This window comes from Canis lupus, chromosome 30 (genome assembly GCF_011100685.1).
Source record: "Canis lupus familiaris isolate Mischka breed German Shepherd chromosome 30, alternate assembly UU_Cfam_GSD_1.0, whole genome shotgun sequence".
NCBI classification, from domain to species: Eukaryota; Metazoa; Chordata; class Mammalia; order Carnivora; family Canidae; genus Canis; species Canis lupus.
This window is the reverse complement of record NC_049251.1, coordinates 22,097,273-22,118,786: the sequence shown is the minus strand read 5'-3', so window position 1 is coordinate 22,118,786 and position 21,514 is coordinate 22,097,273. Positions and strand designations below refer to the sequence as shown.

Genomic DNA, 21,514 nt, shown 5'->3' with positions numbered 1-21,514 from the left:
CTGGTGAAAAGTCTTGCCTCCATGTTGATGGCTACTGGCTGATTAATAGAACTTTTTTCAGAATTGGAGTCAACCCTCTTAAACTCTGCCACTGCTTTATCAATGAAGTTTGTGTAATATTCTGAATCTTTTGTTGTCATTTCAACAGTCTTTACAGCATCTTCACCAGGAGTAGATTCCATCTCAAGAAACCACTTTTTTGTTCATCCATAAGAAGCAACACCTCAACCATTAGTTTTATCATGAGACTGCAGCAATTCAGTCCCATCTTCAGGCTCTACTTCTAATTCTAGTTCTCTTGCTATTTCTACCACACCTGCAGTTCCTTCTTCCACTGAAGTCTTGAACTCCTCAGTGACCCATAAGGGTTGGAATCAACTTCTTGCAAACTCCCATTCATGTTGATATTTTGAATCCTTCCCATGAATCATGGATTTTCTTAATGGCATCTGGAATGATGAATCCTTTCCAGAAGGTTTTTGGTTGACTTTACACAGATCCACCAGAAGAACCACTATGTATAAGCAGCTGTAATCATAATAAATGTATTTCTGAAATAATAAGACTTGAAAGTTGAAATTATCCCTTGGTTCAGGGCTATAGGATGGATGCTGTGTGAGCAGGAATGAAAACATTATTACTCTCACTGTATATCTCCATTAGAGCTCTTGGGTGGCCAAGTGCATTGTCAGTGAACAGTAATATTTTAAAAGGAATCTTTTTTTTTTCTGAGCAGTAGGTCTCAACAGTGGGCTCAAAACATTCAGTGAACTAAGTATTAAACATATATGCTGTCATCCAGGCTTGGATGGCACCAAGGATGCCATAAATCTTCAATTTGTAAAATAAAAGGCAGTATTTGTGATGTGCAGTAAAATGGAATATTTCTGTATTTTGGAATTCTAGAGTCTGTTGAATGCCTGCAACTTGCAGGGGAAGACTTGGGCAGTATGTTGCAATCAATATCACTCAATTTAAGCATTCAGCACAGTGGCAGCTACCCATCCCCTACCCTCAGCCACGTGACAGGCAGCTGTGCACACGTTCCTGGAGCATCTTGCACACAGCTTATGGGACCAGACTGGCCAAAAATGGTACCACCTTCCAAATATTAAGGATCTGTTCTGTTGTCACTAATTGATGCTTCTCACTACAGCATTCCACAGAAGTGGGCACATTGTTGTTACAGCTCTCCTCATTGTTGCAAGCCCCTCCCTTTATAATTGATGTGACTTCCAGGGGATTTAAAGGTACAGTGCCCTTTTTTTCCCCCTTAATTTTTTGCTTTTTCCCCTTTCAGAAGCCTGACATTAAAGACTAGGACATTCAGCAACAATCACATATATGGGTTAAATATGGGTTGTACTTGCCCAGAGAAAAGCTCAGAATAGACCTGAGAAAATCTTAGGTTTACATCTCATGTTTATCTCAGCAACAGAGGAAGCTTAGAACAATCAATGAAACAAAAATAGCAAAAACATCAGACATTGGGTAGGGGTATAATCTGATTTGCAGAGATACTACATTATTAGTTTCAAATGCCCAGTGTTCAATGGAAATATCACAAGACACACCAAAACAGTCAAGTGGCCCATTCAAAGGAAAAAAATATCAATAGAAACTGGTCCTGAAGACCTAATGGCAGATATACTAGACAAAGACTTTAAAACAACTATTTTAAAGATGCCCAGTGAACAAAAGGAATATGTGGGGAAAGTCAAGAAAACAATATCATAATAAAATGGGAATATTAAAGAGAGAAAATCTGAAAAATAACCAAAAGGACATTCTGGGGCTGAAATGTACATTACCTGCAAATGAAAATTCATTAGGAGGACTCAAAGGAAAGTCTGAGCAGACAGAAGAAAAGAAATCAGCAAACTTGGAAGACAGAACAATGGAAAGTAGTGAGTCTGAGGAACAGAAAGGATTGAGGAAACCATGAACAGACCCTAAGGCAGTTGGAGCCAATCATTAAGCAGACCAACATACATATTATGGGAATCCCAGAGAATATTTGACAGAGACAAAGATAGACATAAAGAAATAATGACTGAAAACTTCCTAAATTTGATGAAACACATGAATGTAAACATCACGAAGCACAGTGAATTCCAAGTAAGAAATAAAAAAGACCCACTCTGAGACCCATTATAATCAAACTCCTGAGAGGGCAAAGAATCTTGAAAGTAGCAAGAGAAGCAAATCATCACATGCAGATGATTCTCAATAAGATTATCAACAGATTTCTCATCAGAATCTTTGGAGGCCAAAAGGCTGTGGACCAATATATTCAAAGTACTAAAAGAAAAAAATTCAGTAATTTTAGATCTGTTAAAACTATCCTTCAAAAGTAAGATATTCTGACATAAAACCTAAGAGAGTTTGTGACCACTAGGTCTGCCCTGCAAGAAATCCTCAAGGAGTCCTGTATGGTGAAATGAAAGGACAGTACATGGTAACTCCAAGATATATGGAGAAATAAAGGTAAGTACATGGGCAATTATAAAAAATAGTATTATTATAACAGTGCTTCATAACTATTTTTTATTTTCTACATGAATTAAGAGACAGATTCGTTAAAAGAAAAAAATAGTGTAAAGCTAGCATTACTATAACTTTGATTTCCAACTCCAAATCTTGTTTTCTACATAATTTAAGAAACGAATGCACTTAAAATAATTACCAGATTATGTCTGGATACACAGTTTATAAAGATATAATTTTGTGACAACAGCCCAAAGGGGGGGTGGGGGTGGAGCTGCAGAGCAAAGTTTTTGTTATGTTACTGAAGTTAAGCTGGTATAAAATCAAATTAGAGTGTGACAGCCTTAGAATGTTAGATGTAATTCCCATGGTAACTGCACAAAAAAATAAGTATACACCAAGGAAGTGAGAAAAGAATTTAAACATTTCATCACAATCAACAAACACAGTTTCCTCCACAGTTAGTGGAGGAAATGTGTGCCAAAAGTTATAAGGCATATAAAAAATAATACAATGACAGATATAAGTTCCTCCTTATCAATAATTAATTTAAATGTAAATGGATTAAACTCTCCAATTGTAAGACAGATGTTGGCAGAATGGATAAAGACACAGGATCCAACTGCATGCAGTCTATGGGAGACTCGCTTGAGATCTAAAGAGATAAGTTAAAATGAAAGAATAAAAAGATAATCCAGGCAAATAATAATCAAGAGGGAGCATGGGTGTCTTTACTAATATCAGACAAAAATAGGCTAAATGAAAAAAAAGTTACTAGAAAGAAAGACATTATATATGCATATAAATTTCAATACAGCAGGAAGATATAACAATCATATGTTTGTGTACCTATGACAAATCACCTAAATAAATGAGACAATTGAAGGGAAGAATTGACTGTTCTACAATACAAGTGTAGTCTTCAATACCCCACTTAAAATAATGGAGAGAACAATCAGATGTCAGTAAGGAAAGCTTAATAAGCCAACTAGATTTAACAGACATTTAGAGCTAGATTTAGCTCTACCCAGAAACAATAATTAGTCAAGAAAAAGAAACAAAAGGCAACCAAATTGAAAAAAGAAAGTAAAATTATCCTGTTTATGTAGAAACTGAAGAAAATCTTATTAGAACTAATAAATGAATTCAGCAAAGTCGTAGGATACAAAGTCAATACACAAAAATCAGTTGCATTTCTGTATTCATGGAACAGTCTGAAAAGGAACTTATAAAAATAATTCTATTTATGGTAGCATCAAAAAGAATGAAATAGGAATTAACCAGGGGAAAAAAGACTTGTAAAATAAGACTATATAATCTTACTGAAAGAAATTAAAACATAAATAAATGGAAACACAGCCCATGTTCACAGATTGGAAGACTTAATATTTCTAAAATGCCCATACCACCCAAATGAATCTACAGATTTATTGCAATCCATACAAAAATCCTAAAGAATTTTTTTTTACCTTTGTAGAAATAGAAAATCCCATCCTAAAATTTATATAGAATCTCAAGGAGCCTCAAGTAGCTAAAACAATTTTGAAAAAGAAAAGCAAAACTGGAGGAGTCACACTGATTTAGAACTTACTGCAGAGCTACAGAAATCAAAACAATGTAGTATTGGCATAAAGACAGACACATAGACTAGTGGAATAGAATAAAGAGTCTAGAAATAAAGACTCAAATATAGGGTGAAATGATTTTTGACAAGACGACTAAGACCAATGAGGAAAGGACAGTCTTTTCAATAAGCAGTGCTGGGAAAACTGGATATCCACATGGAAAAGAATGAAGTTGGACCCTTACCTAACACTGCATACAAACATAAACTAAAATTGGGTCAAATACCTTAATGTAAGACTGAAAACAATAACATTCTTAGAAAAAAGCAAGATAGACACTTCATGGACATTGGACAATGATTTCTTGGTTATCACACCAAAGGCACGTTAAGGGGGAAAAAAAGACTAATTATAATTAGATTCATGAAAATTTTTAAATTTTGTACATCAGATACACTATCCACAGAATAAAAAGATAACCTACAAAAGGAAGAAAATATTTGCAAATCATATATCTGATAAGGGGTTAATATTCAGAATATTTAAAGGACTCTTAAAACTCAATAACAAAAAATAACTCAATTAAAAAATGGGTAAAGGACTTGAACAGAGTTTTCTCCAAAGAAGATATATACATAGCCAATAAGATGAAAAGATATGCAATAATACTAATTATTAAAGAAATGCAAATAAAAACTACAATGAAATACCACCTCATACCTGTTAGGATGGTACTATTTAAAGAAAAAATAAAACAGAAGACAAGTATTGACAAGGATGTAGAGAAGTTGGAACCCTTGTGTGCTGTTAGTGGGAATGTAGAATGATACAACCACTGTGGAAAACACTTTGGGGCTCTTCAAAAGAAAAAATACATATGATTCAGCAATTCTACTTCTCAGTATTCCCAAAAGAATTGAAAACAAAGAGTAAAGGAGATATTTGTACACTCATTTTCATAGCGGCATTATTTGCAATAGCTAAGATACGGAAGTAAACCAAGTATCCATCTATAGATGAATGAATAGGCAAAATGTGATTTAAACATACGATGGAATCGTTCAGCTGTGAAAAGGAAGGAAATTTTGCAGTATGCTACAACATGGATAAGCCTTAAATGCATTATGCTAAATTAATCAGTCATAGAAAGACCTACAGTATGATTCCCCTTATATGAGGTTCTTAGTATAGTCAGAATCATAAAGACAGAGTATACTGGTGATGTTCAGGGACTGAGGGGAAGAGGAGAATGTGGAGTTAATTGTTTAATGAGTAGAGAATTATAGTTTTACAAGATGAAAGAAGTTATGGGGATGGATGGTGGTGATGGTCACACAACAATGTGAACGTATTCAGGACCACTAAACTGTACGCTTAAAAGTGGTTATGATGGTAAATTTTATGTGTATTTTACCACAATAAAAAAACACAAAAATAAGGATATGTATTTTTCCTTCTATCTCAGGTTCCAGTGGGCTTGGCATAGCACTGACCTCAGTATAGTTACAATTTTTGAGACTTTTTTATGTATTGAGCCAGGAAGTACTACTATGATTTTTTTTCCTTTATCTTAATTTTGCAGAGTTAAACAATATATATCTTTACTCATTTGTTTAGTTTTCTACATGCCTAATGCTGTTTTTTTTTAATGTTGCAATTATTTTTGTCTAATATTTGGAAGTATTTTTTCCAAATGTTCACACACATCAAAAGAAATTGTTGGAGACAATTTCTGATATCTCCTCTCAGATCTCCTTCAGTTTAAACTAGTTGACCTCTAAGCCTGGTGCATAGATTTTCCTTTGCTACTTAATTGTATTGGATATTCTATTTTCTGAACTAGGAGTTCCTTTTTTCTTGGTTTACTTCCTATTTTGATAAAACATGTTCTCTAACAACTTTTGTCATTCCTTGCATATTTTAAACTGTATTTACATAAATAATAGTTTGGTTAAAGTACATGGAAATCATTTTTCCTGTGCAGTTTTACAAGTATTATTTTTGATAAATCTGATGCCATTCTTGCTCCAGTTTCTTTTCATTTTGGTACTTTTGTTCTTTTTGGCAACTTTAATGATTATCTCTATTTCTGGTGTTTTGAAATTTCATGATATGTTCTCCAGTCATCCTTTTTTCTTTCATTATGGTGGGCATTTAATAAGCCTTTGTAATTTGGATGTTTGGGGAAGTTTTCTTGTATTAGTTCTTTGGTAAATTTTCGCTTTTCTTTGTTCATTCTCTCTCTCTCTCTCTCTCTCTCTCTCTCTCTCTCTCTCTCTCAATTCATTGATGTGACACTATTTCTTGTGTTCACTCCTTTAATTGTATGGTATTTTCTTTCTTGCCTTCCAACTTTTTGTCTTTTTCATTCAATCTTTTTAAAAAGATTTTCTAAACTTATTTGTCATATATTTAATTTTGAAGAGCTCTTTAGTATTTTTATTCTTCAATTGCTCTCTTCATAATTTTTTTTCTTGTTTAGTGGATGTAATAACATACTTCTTTGGGGATATTAAGTGTATATTTTCTTTCCTCTTGTTTCCCAGCAATGCCTCTGATATCTATCTCCTAGCTCCTTTTTAAAATGCCCTTTCTATTTATTTTATTATTTCTGATGTTAAAAGATGTCTTCAGAGGTGCCTTGGTAGCTCAGTTGGTTAAGTGTCTGACTCTTGGTTTCAGCTCAGGTCATGATATCATGGTTGTGAGATTAAGCTCCAAGTCACGCTCTGCGTTTAGCACAGAGTCTGCTTCAGATTCTCTCTCCCTCTCCCTCTAGTTCTCTCTCTCTCTCTCTCAAATAAATAATAAAATATTTTTTAAAAAATTAAAAAATAAAGGATGTCTTCAATGGTATGGTGATCTTTGGCTGCTGATACACTAAATAGTGAAGCACTACAGAGTTCATTGAAAGCTTGTTGTTGAATGGGAACAAGGTTGCCTTATATAGTCATACAAGTTGTGCACTGCAGAAATCCAAAGGATACTATTTACATACACTCTCAAAAAGTATTAGATTTACATATTAGAAATTAAAAATGAGATCTAAAAACTGTTGTAACTTAAAAATCAAACTAATAAACCTCCTATATAGTTCCATAAATAACATTTTTCTGAAAAATAACTATTTACTATAACAACACAAGAAATTTAGTTAGAAGACTGGTATTGTTTTATCCTTTTACATATCTTTGTAATGTCTAAGTAGAAGAAAACTGGATTCTCATGTTTCAGCATTCAGTCTATCATGATATGTTATTATGGTTGAAATATATGAAGAATATCCAGCCTTACCTAGTACTTTTCAAATAATTGTGATTTTTTTGATACTACATCAAAAATAGACAAGTGGAAGTTTTCTTAAAGGCTTTTTGCAATGTAGAATCTGATTCCATATCAAAGTTATTATGCTTTGATACATTAAAATCTATTGCTCTCTCTTACACTTTGATTGGACCTTTTATTCATGCATGATTTTGTAACATCATAGATTAGTCATTTGAAAAATATTAGTTCACTGAGTTACATAGATCATGCAAGTGTTGACATGTTTATGTATAACATCAAGTCATTCATTAATATTAGCATTAATCTAATCAATGCTAAATACAAGTTTTCCTAAAATTTAATATTTGTCTGAATTTTATTGCTGGCAATAATCACTGTCAGTTATCTTTGATGTGATAGGCTCAGTTTGTCAATTTTCAAGAAAACATCTCCTAAATAACCAAGTCTAAATATTCATAGTTTGACAGTCATCCTTTAAAATAAAAATGATGTTCTGTGAAAAATCTTTGCCAAAGTTCAGCTTACAACTCCATCATAGACCCAAGTGTTTCAGTATACAACAGCAGTGCTTTATGCATACTTCCTATTTTATCACACAGAATATTCAAAAGACATGAACTCAAAGATTGATATTTAATAAAGTGAATTTTACTGCTGGTGTTTGCCAGTAAAAACTACAGTCATTACTAGAATAGTTTTGGTTCAATGCCACTTCCTTGATTCATGTTAAGATGCCAGCATATTTGTTCACTACTGCTTTTGTACCAAGAATTCTAACTTCACCTGCCTCCTGAAAGTGTCTTGGAGGTCCGAGGTGTCTGCGCAACACACTTGGAGAATTGCTGACATGGATTAAAATGTGAAGGTTAGTTAATCCTCCTGGATTCATGCTCTGCACAATCTGCACAGTCTGTATGGGGATTGTTTAGACTTCATCATAGGAAAATCAGATGCTGAGCTGACTGATTCTTTGCTGAGGAAGATGCTTTCAAAGTCATTATGGGAAATCTTATCTGTCTTGAGGCTGATAATTTTCTCCAAAGAAGAATCTTCTAGATTCCAGCTGTTGGTGGTAGAGTGAAGACTGATTCCTCTAGCTGCTGGCATTCTAGGAGCCAGGCAGGAAGAACTGTGGGGACCTTTATTCAGTTTATGGACTTTGACTAATTTTTTCTGTTTTCTCCCAGTTCCTCATGGCTGCCCTTTGCCATTCCTGGTGTTCATAAGTCTAAATTGTCTCTAGGTCAGAAAGTTAACTTTTAGCCCTTATGGTACAGGAAATGATAAGTATCTGTTGTGAGTTAGGGAAAGAGCAGTTAGAGATCTCAGCAGTCCTTGTGCTTTATTTTTATATATGTACTGGATCTTGTACTGAATTCCTCCAAATACCAGATTGCTTCAGTTCTCTGGGCAAATTGATGCCTTTCTCCTTGCACTGCCCTGCTCAGATAATTTAATTATAACTTCTTGCATGCTGCAAAGTCAACTTCTCCAGCCACTTTCCATCTAAAAATTTGTTGACATCTCATTGACGATCATTATGCTTTGGTGGTTTTTGGTTTTTTTTTGTTTGTTTGTTTGTTTGTTTTTTTTTTTGGTCTTTATGAATGAAAATGTTTTATGTCTGCCTCATTTTAGCAGGGTTTTAGGAGAGTAAAAAAACACAAATGTATGTGATCAGTATACTATTATCAATTTCACAGGCCTCAATCACTATAGTTAAGTGCTAGACCTAGATTGGAGTCTTCACCATTTATTGTGGTTATTGCCTGTGATTCTCTACTTAACCTACATAGTTATATTTCTTATTATAAAAATGGAGTTAAAAAATGGAGTTGAAAATGTCTATTAGTATTAAATGAGACAGTGTAAAGCTCTTAACATACTATCTCATGCACCGTATGTGCTTAATAATTGATAATTGTTATAAACTATTAGGCTGGCCTCTGGCTTACTAAAGTTTTACTGTATTCTTTTCTTCCTATAAAACATTTCAAGTAAGCAAAATATTTAATTTGTCTATCAACTCATACTACTTGGTTTGACAATGGAAGGGTTAACATCACTCCAAATATGAAATTGTAATTTCAGATATGTTTCATATGTTTATATTTAATATGTTTGTATAAAATATTTTGTATACAACTTGTTACTCAAATTCAAATTGTGTTTTACTGGTTTTATATTCAAGTAATTGTCATTATAGTGCATATTTTACACAGAGTCTAAGAAAAGCAGGTATTATTATAACTGGATAACTGCTTTATGATCTTAATTCAGAAACTTCTGGTATACTGAAATTCTTAAAGGTATTTTTTAAAGATTTTTTTAAACTCTGCTTTTGATTTAAAAAATTATTATAATATGTACCTCAATTAATAAATTGTTTTTCTATTTCTTTGCTATATTAGGTTGCACATTTAAGTTCCTTTAATCCAGAAAGTTTAGTATAATTAAAGTAGTTTAAGCTTAACTATGAATATAAAAGAAACATATTCTTAATCATTTCAGGAAATTGCAAGACCTAATATGGCTGAAGGAGAAAAAGAAACATCAAATTCTGAAAGGTAAATATAAGGAAAAATTGAATCTCTTGAAATTGAAGTATATAAAAAGATAATACTTGACCTACATTATTTTGGTTAATTGAGATTTTATTTTGTTATTTTAGATTTAGTTAAAATAAAAATTTGAAATTTTAATACAATAAAAACATACTGAAGATCCTTAGTTTTGAAATCTTTAAACATCTTTTAAACATCTGATTGTTGGCTCAGCAGTTAAGCGTCTGCCTTCAGCTCAGGGTGTGATCCTCAAGTCCCGGGATTGAGTCCCACATCGGGCTTCCTGCATGGAGCCTGCTTCTCCCTCTGCCTAAGTCTCTCCCTCTCTATCTCTCTATGTCTCTCATGAATAAATAAATAAAATCTTTTTTTTTAATAAATAAATAAACATCTTATAGTTGTTAAATTTTTAAAAAGTACTTACTAGTAAATACAATGTTAACAGATTTTAATTGCCCTTATTAAACAGTTACAGAATCCTACAAGTTACAAGATGGGGACAATTTTTGCAAACAGCTAATCTTAAAATCTTTTTTCCTAAAGTATTTTCAAAAGCTATAAAGCTCATTCTGTGGTGGGACCTTAACATAAAAGTTTCAAACTTCAGGTATTGGCTTTAAAAAATTTAATGCTCTGATCAACACTAAAAACCACAAGACATTTTTTCTTTCAAGATTTTATTTAAATTCAAGTTTTTTAACATGTAGTATAGTATTCGTTTCAGGGGTAGAACTTAGTGATTCATCACTTGCATATAACACCTAGTACTCATCCTTTCAAGTGCCCTCCTTAATGCCCATCACCCATTTATGCCATTTCTCCATCAACCCTGTTTTTCCCCTATAGTTAAGAGTTTTGTATGGTTTGCCTCCCTCTCTGTTTTTATCTTATTTTAGAAACTTTCTTAGCAAAAGAAAATCTAACATTCTAATTAGAACTTAATTTCTATAGATAAAGATAATTTTGTCTTTTAAATTAAGTAATTTCCTCATGTCTGTCTTTATGCTGTGTATTTTACAGCTATACAGCATAAGGTGTAGGGTGCTTGTTAACCAAATGAGATTAATTAATCTATTGACCCTGAAAAGAAAATTATGGAATAATGCCTTGTGAAGATGTCTCTTAGACTTTACTAGAAAAATGATCTAGCCCTTTCTTCACCTAGAATTTGGGGGCAGAGGGAGTGGTTAACAAAAATTCAGCAAAGGAATTAGAAAAAGCAGACTAATCACCTCTCTATAATTTAAATTTTTCTATAAATTGTAGTTAGTTCAATAAAATCTGAACAAAAATAATAGTTATGTAAATTTAAATGAGGAAAATGTTGTAATTGTTTGCAGATGGTGTAACTGACCTATAAGATCCAAGAAAATGAGCTAAGAATGAAATTAATGAGAGTATTAATTAAGGTAGGTTGGTACAAAAATCTGAATCTTTCAGTATACCAATAACATATGATTATAAAATATAATGGACAAAAGAGTTAATTCACAATAACAACAAAAAAGAGAAATGTGCAGGATCCAAATGAAGAAAAATGAAAACTTACTGTGATAGGAAATAACTAATGTGTGATAAGCCATTTCCAAATTAATTTATAAGTTTAATAATGAATATTTAGTTTAAAAAATCCTAATGGGATTTGGTTTGGAAACCAACGATGTTTAAAAGAAGATTTATATTTTTCTATTTACTACCCTGATGTATTTACTTGAGAGAGAGCAACTACAAGTTGGAGGGGTAGTGGGAGAGGGAGAAGCAGACTCCCCACTGAGCAGAGAGCACAACATGGGGCTCAATCTCAGGACCCCAGGATCATGACCTGAGCCCAAGGTAGATGTTTAACTAACTGAGCCACCCAGGCACCCCTCTGTATTTGCTATTTAAACATTGTTTTTATGAACATCCTTGTACAAATGTCTTTTACATTTTTAAACTATTAAACTTAGAAAAGTAGTGGAAAGTAAGTGATTTGCTCTATTAAATAATAAAGTACATTGTTAGTCTATAATTGGTAAGACTAGGTGGTATTGGCCCAAGAATAATCTAAAGACAGATTAGAACAAAATAAGTAGCAGACTTATTTAACTTGATAAATATAAATTAATAAATAATAAATGACCATTTGGTAACATTGCTTTGATATTTTGTTAATTCATTCAGAAAAAGTCCAAATTTCAGGTTGGATTAATAGAAGAAATAAGATACCTGTAATCACTAAACTTATTTTTAGTGATATAAGTATTGTAACAGATAAGGAGCTGGAGACCCTCTTTAATATACTGTTTCTAATTTTTTATGATTCACTATGTAGCTTCTGTTAACGTGCCAGGGTAAGAGTGAACACATAGACACACTCATATACACATGAACATTTATGTTTACAAACACATATATTTATGTATGTATGAATATTGTATATTTACATATTTTTAGGCATGTTTTTGTTTTTTAAGTTAGAATGTTAAAAATTAGAGAAATGTTTATGAATGCTTACTTGATTTTGCATAGGGAGGGACATTCTAGGAGGATATATAATCATTTTAAAAAGTTTTTTCCAAATATATTTATTTCTTATTTAAAGTAATCATACAAGTTAATAAGAATGCATAGATTTTAAAGACAGGCAAGGGTGTGAACAGATAAAAGTAATGATTACCAGGACTAAAACCAGTTTTGATAGATTACCCAGGTCTCTTTTTAAGATGTGACTCTGGAGTTTCTCACTCTCTTGCCTAAGAAAATGGCCACTCCTAAACTGTAACATGACAAGGACTTGGGACCTGGATTATTTTCTTCCTTTTTGGCGATTTTTTTAAGAGCATGTCTTTATTTTGATAGCATTCAAATACATTGTGTTATGAAGGAATAGTTAATAAATGGTTTTATTTTTTCAGTAAACAAGATAAAGCTTCAGAGGAAGAAAAAAATGGATGTGATACAAATTCATTTGAAGGCTCATTAGCAACAAAAAGTGAAGAAAGCATAACAGTTTCAAATAAGGAAAATGATACCTGTCTTGAAGACCAGAAAACTGGGTTAAAGAATATCTTCAGTCATGATTCAAATATTGATGCAGATAAAGTAGAAAAGGAAAAACAAATAGAGCACATTTGTCAGAAAACAGAGTTGAAGATGTGTCAGAGTTCAGGGAACATAATTTCATGTGATCAGATTGAAGATTCCAACTCCAGTGAAACTAGGTTTTCTTCAAAGAATATTAAGGATTTGCGGTTAACATCTGCTGATGTTAGCATTGATCAGTTTTTGAGAAAAAGAGATGAACCTGAATCTGTTAGTTCTGATGTTAGTGAGCAAGGCAGTATTCATTTAGAACCTTTGACTCCATCAGAGGTACTTGAGTACGAAGCCACAGAAATTCTTCAGAAAGGTAGTGGTGATCCTTCAGCCAAGACTGACGAAGTAGTGTCTGATCAAACTGACAGTGTTCCCGGAGAAAATAGCCCTAGCACAAAAGAGACAACAGTAGACCTGGCAGATGAAAAAGAAAGAAGTTGAAATGTATTAGTCATTCTAAGTTTAATGTACCAACGGTAAGAACATTTGGAGCAGTGCTATCAGATGAGGTCAGTGGTGCTGTTACATAAGAGTTCAGAAAGAGAAAAATGCGAAGGAAGTCATTCATACACACTCTACCTGTATGTTCAACCCAGGTTATTAAATCAGTTCACTGATAATAGCATGATCTGTATGGATTTCCAAGAAGCTTTTAAAACATAATAGGATTTTAATGGAAGTTAAGTTTGCAAAAGAAGTCTTAATTTAACAGTTTGTGAGGAGAACTTGGTGGCTAGTATGAATTGATTATTAGAATATTAATTATAATAATAAAGCTTTTGAAACTTCCATCAGTCCTAAGCTAAAAGTTCTTATTACCTATCTAAACTTTTCAGTTAATTTAAAGGAAAAGATCTAGAAACCACATGCCTTTTGGGGATAATTGATTTAAAATAATGGCTGATAGGCATTGTTAATGAAGGCTTCATTTTGAGTATGATGCTGGTAAATGGAGCATGCTTAGAGTGCTAAATTAATTGATCCAATGAGCATTTGGATGAACATAAAATTAATTTTGGATTTAATATAACATTCCAGACTGTCAGAAGCATGTAAACAGAATATTTCAATCTGTGTACCTCCGTACAAGTGTTAGCCTGCCAGGCTGTAAGCTTACCTTAATTAAACTTTCAGTGAAAGTGAAATAATTAAAATATAAATTTATATTTGTGCTTTTTGTCAGTGTGTAAGCTGTGCAGAAATCCTTGATGTGCTAGTTGTATAAAATAGAAACCCATTGTTGAAACCCTTATAGCTATTATGTTTTTAATATTGTTTTAATGATCTTTAGAAATAGACCCATAAAAATGGTCTGGAAACCAAACCAAAGTATGGTATAATGTAGATATTGTAAAGCAGTAAACTGAAAACATGTCCTGGCTCATGCCATGTTTAAGTGACTTTTTCTTTAATTGTATAATAGAAACTTCAAATGGGACCTTTTAAAGCAGTGATGTAAAAAATTGGTTTGGGATATTTAGCCTAATTTATCCATATCCTATTTTATCCATAAAATGGCTGCTAAATTGATTTTTCAGTTGTTTTTTATCATCTAGAAAATAATAGATATAGAAATAAATAATATGAATAACGGTAGTTTGCTTTAAAGTACTAAAAAATTTTATTTAAAATGCTACATTTTTACTTCCTAAATGTGCTTTGAATTCTTAAATTTTGTTTCACTGAATGTTAAATGTTTTAAATGGCTATTAAAATTCTGCTGTATATAGTAGTTTTTGAGTAAATATTTGCAATAAAAATCTGTCCCTGAATAATTTTATTTTTCAGAAAGCTACTTGAGTCAAATTACCTTTGGCGCCTTTAGAAATTGTGTATTTGTTCAAGGAAATTTCATGTTAAAGTTAGCGGTAGGATTTCATTCTGTATTCTTTAATTGATGCATGATTTATTTTAAGTTAGGACTTAAAGTATGGGATAAAATACTGTTAATATTTGCAGAGAATAGATTTGCTTTAAAAATTCTTTTACTTCAAGAGAAATATAATTTACTATTATAGTTTTCTATCTGCTCAGCAAATTAAAGAGGCTAAATGGGCAAAATATATTATTGACTGACTTTCTTGAAAAGCTGTTTTTGGAGGTCAAATATTTTCATCTTTCCTGCTACTAAGAAAAGATAGGGAGAGGGGGACTTTAGTTGTTACACTTCACCTTGCTGAAACATAAATCTATAGCAGACAAGATTTTTGGAATAATGTAAATCTTAGGAAGAGTAAAGAGAAGAAAGTCTATAAAAACCATTTTCTGAATCCTATTTAATTAGTTACCACACCTATCACCTAATGCTACAAAACCCTAGATCACTGTGCCAAGATAAGTCTCTAAATGACACTGTTATCCCTTTGAGCTTTGGGTAGTTCCTTCTGCTGTGGCTATATACCTTTAGAGTCATGGTATTCAAAGTAGCTAATCAATGAGCTGTTTATACCTATCCAGTATGAGAAAAGGAACCTGAACCAAACTGTAAGTCCTTCACTGAGAAAGCCTGGCAATGAAAACAAGAGTGTAGTTGAAATAACCATTGTACTTGTAACATAATTGGTTTATATTCTCACACCATCTCATCTCATTCCGTTCAGTAGCAAAAAAGTTCAGATGTGTAAACCAAACCTTTGAGTAGCAGTGCTTTAGAACAGTGGTCAGCAAACTTTCTGTGTAGGGCCAGATAGTAAATAATTGTGGGCCATGTGGTCACAATTATTCAACTTGTCCTTGTAGCTTGAAAACAGCTGTAGATGCAATGTAAATGATAGCCTGTTTGTGTTCCAATAAAACTTTATTTACAAAACAAGAATGTTTGGCCCATGGATTGTGGTTTGCCTGTGCCTGCTTTAGGGTGCTTAGACTACCTTAATATGACAGTGAGAGCCAGTGATGCACTCTAGTGACTGTTTGCCTCAGAACTACCACCAAGGTGCCTTGGTGTGTCATGGTTCCTTCTCTGTTACCTAACAATAAAATTATGATTTATTCTAAGTGCAGTTCAATGACAATAAGAAGCATTATATTCATTTTGTGGGATTTACTTTTATTTCATATTGAAAATCTGATTGCCATCTTTATTTGTATTATTTTTTCTCCTTTTTGCGTCTCTCCAATGTTTTAGGGAGGAAATTGGAATGTTTTTCATCCAATAAAATGTTTAAGAACATTCTAAACATTTTAAAAAGGAAGTGACAAGATACAAGTCACCTCATTTTAGCTACAAGTAAAAAGATGAGGAAACCAAATATCTAGGCAATTAGCTATGTATTAAGGTTACATAGCTAAGATTTGGATGAAGTTTGATCTGACTCTGAAATTAGTGTTTACTAACATGTGTAGTTCCCAGCATTTTTATTGAATGTCTGTTTTTAAAATAAATTCTCTTTTTGCAAATAACCCTCTCATTGATGGTACTAAATAGTTTTATGTATTATTCATACAGTGATTATATGCATTTGGAATGGAGAGCTTCTTAACCTAAAAAGACGCAGTGATTTCTTTTATCAATAGAATTTGAGGAATTTTACCTCAGGAGAAGGAGTTAGGGAATATATTATTAATAACTTTATATATAATAATTATAGAAGTTTTAATATCATTAAGTGTTTGTAGACTTCTATAATGTCATTTTTTTTACTTCACAGTTGACATGATCATTTTTGTTCCATCAAAATTATTATTCCAAAACCATTCACTTGTGCTAAATTCAATGAAGCAGGACTTTTATATGTATATAGACACTACAGAAGGGTTGCAAATATTTCATTTTTATTAGATTACTTTAAGACTTGTTTTTTCAGCTAAGACATGAATCATTTTATTCTTACCTATTTCTTAGTAGTAAATTACCTTAGTAATTTAGTATTACACTAATACTAATAGTGTATTACCTTAGTATTACACTTACCTATTTCTAAGTATTAAAAGAGAATTGTTTTTAAAGTGTTTTTTAAATGAGCCATAACTGCAGATCAATGTAGACAAAATGAAAACTCAAGTACATTTTTTAAAGTTGTGACAATGTTTAATTTTCAGCTCAGAAGTTATAAATTAAAAGATACTTCACTAGGATCAACTTGTAAAGAATTAAACACATCTGTAGCGACAAATGTAACATCATAGAGGGATGAGGTACCCTGAGAAATTACTTTTACAGTTAGGTAAATGTAACTTTTAATTGCTTGTTAAAAGTATTATTAAATAACTTTCATTATTTAAAAGAATATTCCAAGCATAAGTTAGTCTTTTTTGATGACACTGTGTGATGAATGATGGCACACTTCATCATTATGAAGATTATTGAACTAAGCTATAAATGAAGCCATAGCTGCAGATGTTAATGGCCTGAATAATTGCTGATCACAGAAGTTACCTTGGATTTTGGTTTTCAGAAAATACCCCAGGTACATCTGGGACATTTGAGATTTCCAAAAACAGAATAGAAAAATTGACTGCATTACTCACTCAGGCCAACCACTTTTTAAAAATGAATTCCCCCTCCCCAAATATTAAAGTAAAATTTGCCATTTGTGGAGAAGTTGGGAGAATTTAAACCATAGTTTTAAATTTTTTTAATATTTCAAGTCCTCACCTACTGCCTTAAAAACATGTCTGTATCAAGGGCTAGCAATTGTCTGTATCAAGGGCTAGCAAACTATGAGCTACAGTTAGCCACCCGTTTTTATAAACAAAATAGTATTAGAAAACAACCCTATGATTTGTTTACATATTGTCAGTTGAAGCCTTTGCACTGTAACAACACAAGTTGTGCACAGTAGAAACCATATAGCTCACAAGCCTAAAGCCTGAAACTGGCACTTTAAGAGAAAGTTTACCAACACCTGTCCTATATTTTTATGTAGATATATCATAATTTTATAACCATTCTTTTATTTTCACTACTATAAACACTAAAGGGAAGCTCTCGGTTCATAAATTTTGGTCTACATTTGTTATTACCTGTACTAGAATTCTTTTTTTTTTTTTTAATTTATTCATAGAGACACAGAGAGAGAGAGAGAGGCAGAGACACAGGCAGAGGAAGAAGCAGGCTCCATGCAGGGAACCCGATGTGGGACTCAATCCCCGGTCCAGGATCACACCCTGGGCTGCAGGCGGCGCTAAACCGCTGTGCCACCGGGGCTGCCCTGTACTAGAATTCTAAGCGCAATAATATATCGAAGAGTATTCAGTTTTTACATTTAAAAAAACTGATACTTAAACTAATGATCTTCCCATAATGGTTATGGAAAGCTTCTTGTTCCAGCATGAACTCCTGAGTTACAAGTTTATTTATCTAGATCTTTTTCTTTGACTCTTCAAAGTCAACATTTTTTTTAAGCCTAATGTGATTTTCATTCATGCTATTCACCAAATATTTCTAGTGTGTGGCCACATGACTGTTTTCTGGCCAGTGAGTTGTAAGTGAAAAGTAACTTCTGACTTGGATCATTTAAATGTTGATGTGAGACTCTTTGTAACCTTCTCTTCTCTCTGACTTGGTGATGATGATTGCTGCATGAGGCAGGGTTCCTGAAGGACTGTGACCAGAGCCTCCCTGTTTCTTTAGATGGACATGTAGCATAAGGAAGAAATAAACATTTTTACTTTAAGTTAATTCAGTTAGGGAATATCCCATCTGATACGAGATTAGTCCTAAAAGTGGATCTCTGCCATAGAAAGAACAAAACTACTAATAAACTATATTGCATAGGTTTAGATGACACATGGTAAAGTTCCAATAGGTAAAGTTCCAACTCCACATTCTGCTGTGGTAAAAGATTTGGTAAACTTGCCTACAATACTTGGAAGAAAAATAATATAGTGAAGTATCTCTACTGGAAGAGTTTGAATAACAATTTTGTTTACTCTATTAGTAACATCTGACAAGATATTTTAAGAAAGAAGTGAACCCAGAGGAGAAATGGTAAGATTGCCAATGGAAACAAGAGAACAGGAAAAGTCCAGAAATCCAGATACTTGAAGGGTTGGAAGAGACAAAACTTTTCCCCAATCAGTAAAAGAAGAAGGCCTTTAAGCAACAAAGCTTAATTAAATCAAGAATATGGCCATCATACTAATTGTTTAAACTTCTAATCAGGTCAAGAAGAGGCCCCCTCATAGTGTTTCTTTTTTTTTTTAAGATTTATTTATTTTAAAAAAATTTATTTATTCATGATAGACATAGAGAGAAAGAGGCAGAGACACAGGAGGAGGGAGAAGCAGGCTCCATGCCGGGAGCCCGACACGGGACTCGATCCCAGGACCCCAGGATTGCACCCTGAGCCAAAGGCAGATGCTAAACTGCTGAGCCACCCAGGGATCCCCCCTCATAGTGTTTCTATGCAGGAATTTTTCTACAGCATTTCTTGGGAAATTTATGTATTTTTCTGAATCTCATGACAAATTAGTCAAGAAATTGGTGAAACAGGAAAAAGTATTGCAACCAAGCAAGAATTAAAGCATAGTAATGAATTTAGAGCCATTACTGGCTTGAAGGAATCCACTGAAGTCAAACCCCAAAGCAGGAATCCAAGAGTAAAGTCAACATTTCCAGGAGTCAAAACAGGAAGACATAGAAGAGAAATATTCACAATCTGATCACTCAATCTTACTTGTAGCTCTTGCCATTATAACTATTGTATATGTTCCTCTCTGCTACCAACAGTGAGTCATTCCTGTAAATAAAATAAATATGTATAGATAGTATACTTTATGCAAATCCCATCAATGGTGTTCAAAAAATAACAAGTGGAAGCAAATTGGCGATCTTGACTTATGATTCTGCATGGTGCTATTCCCCTTGATGGGACATCCAAATGTAACATTCAAATATACCAAATAAGTTTGTTGGCATCTCCTAGTTTGTATGATTATTTGCCAGAGGCTGCTGTTCTTTGCAAATATTTCAACTAGAAATGTTAAGAAAAGAAGTAAATGGTTTTGGAACATTGTGAAATGAAATCATAAATGGATCTGAATTCTAAATTAGCAAAAGCAGTATCAATTTCAGCAAGACCAAAATCAGGGAATTCAGACAAAATATTTTCATCATCAAAGAGGGAAAAGTGCTTTTATAAATCAAAATGTAACCTAAGACCGACTTGTAGATATTTTTGGACAATCCTTAGCAATTCAACTAATACCAATGCAAAGATGAAAGATAAGTTTCTATGTCTGTCTGAAATGTTTGTTACAAAGTAAAGATAAAAACTATGAGATAGGGCAATTAATGTATTATGTGCTTTTAAGTTTCACTTTAAGATAAACTTTTAACAAGTATTTGTAGTACTTCAACGTTTAAAATTTTTATTTGGAGTTTATGCTAATGTTTTCTTCATTTAATATTTTCTGTTATCAAATGTCTTTGTCAGGCAGAGGCAGTGGTATTGAAATATATAACCTTATCACAATACATTAGTTCATATTAATAAACCATATATGTATTATTGTATCTTTTTTTAAGATTTATTTATTTATTCATGATAGACATAGAGAGAGAGAGAGACAGAGACACAGGCAGAGGAGAAGCAGGCTCCATGCTGGGAGCCAGACGAGGGACTCGATCCCGGGACTCCAGGATTGCGCCCTGGGCCAAAGGCAGGTGCTAAACCGCTGCGCCACCCAGGGATCCCCTGTATTATTGTATCTTTTTAACAGAAGATATATAAAACATTTAGCATAATTATCACAAAATTTATTCTGTATTATGGTCACTGGTAACTATTTTAAAATACATTGAGTTTACTGTTATGAAAAATACAGAATGATGATTCTGTATATTTTGAGTTTACTGAGAATTCCCAGAAACTTTGATTTCTTATTTCCATATCCTAAATAGTAATATCTGTCAGTAATCAGAAACACTAATACTCATTAATTATTCAGATAGGTAAAATGGCTTAGGAAATAGGTACTGAAGTGTCAGTCTTCTACCAATGTCTACTGGGCTCAAGATACTCCAGCTGAATTTTGGGAAAAGCTAGGGGACCATGTCTTTAAAATTGTGGGTATGATTATTGGTACATTGCTAACTGGAATTATATAAATAAGCAGAAAGAACTGGATGAAAAGTTTATAATTGTTCAAAATTTAAAATGAACCCTTGGGCCTCCAATTTTCTTTTTTTTTTTAATTTTTCTTTCCAAGTTTTTATTCAAACTCCAGTTAGTTAACATACAGCGTAATACTAGTTTCAGGTATAGACTCTCATGACCCAACTCTTCCATATAACACCTAGGGCTCATCACAAGTGGCTTAATCCCCCTAGTCCCCAGCACCTATAAACCCTTAATCCTCTTAATCCCCTCCCCTATTTAACCCATCCCTCTGCCCACCCCCACTCTGGTAACCATCTGTTTTCTCTATAGTTAAGAGTCTGTTTCTTGGTTTTCCTCTTTTTTTTTTTTTTTTTAACCCCTATGGTCATTTGCTTTGTTTCTTAAATTCCATGTATGAATGGAATCATATGGTATTTGTCTTTGTCTGACTCACTTATTTTGCTTAGCATAATACACTGTAGTTCCA

At 32.9% G+C, this 21,514-nt stretch overlaps 1 protein-coding gene across 13 annotated transcripts in view; it reads left to right on the top strand.

The window, feature by feature from the left end:
- ZNF280D (zinc finger protein 280D) overlaps window positions 1-15,794 on the top strand; it is a 293,874-nt gene extending 278,080 nt beyond the window's left edge. For 10 of the 13 annotated variants that reach the window (XM_038580505.1, XM_038580503.1, XM_038580511.1 and 7 more), the window contains 2 exons: window positions 9,852-9,907; window positions 12,802-15,794. In XM_038580505.1, coding sequence (XP_038436433.1) covers window positions 9,852-9,907; window positions 12,802-13,423 — 678 coding nt within the window. In that variant the 3' untranslated portion in view covers window positions 13,424-15,794. Of the gene's footprint in view, window positions 1-148; window positions 2,488-9,851; window positions 9,908-11,244; window positions 11,314-12,801 lie in introns of those variants that run through there. The other 3 variants (XR_005381695.1, XR_005381696.1, XR_005381697.1) reach the window with 3 other exon arrangements.
- Window positions 15,795-21,514: the final 5,720 nt, after the last annotated feature.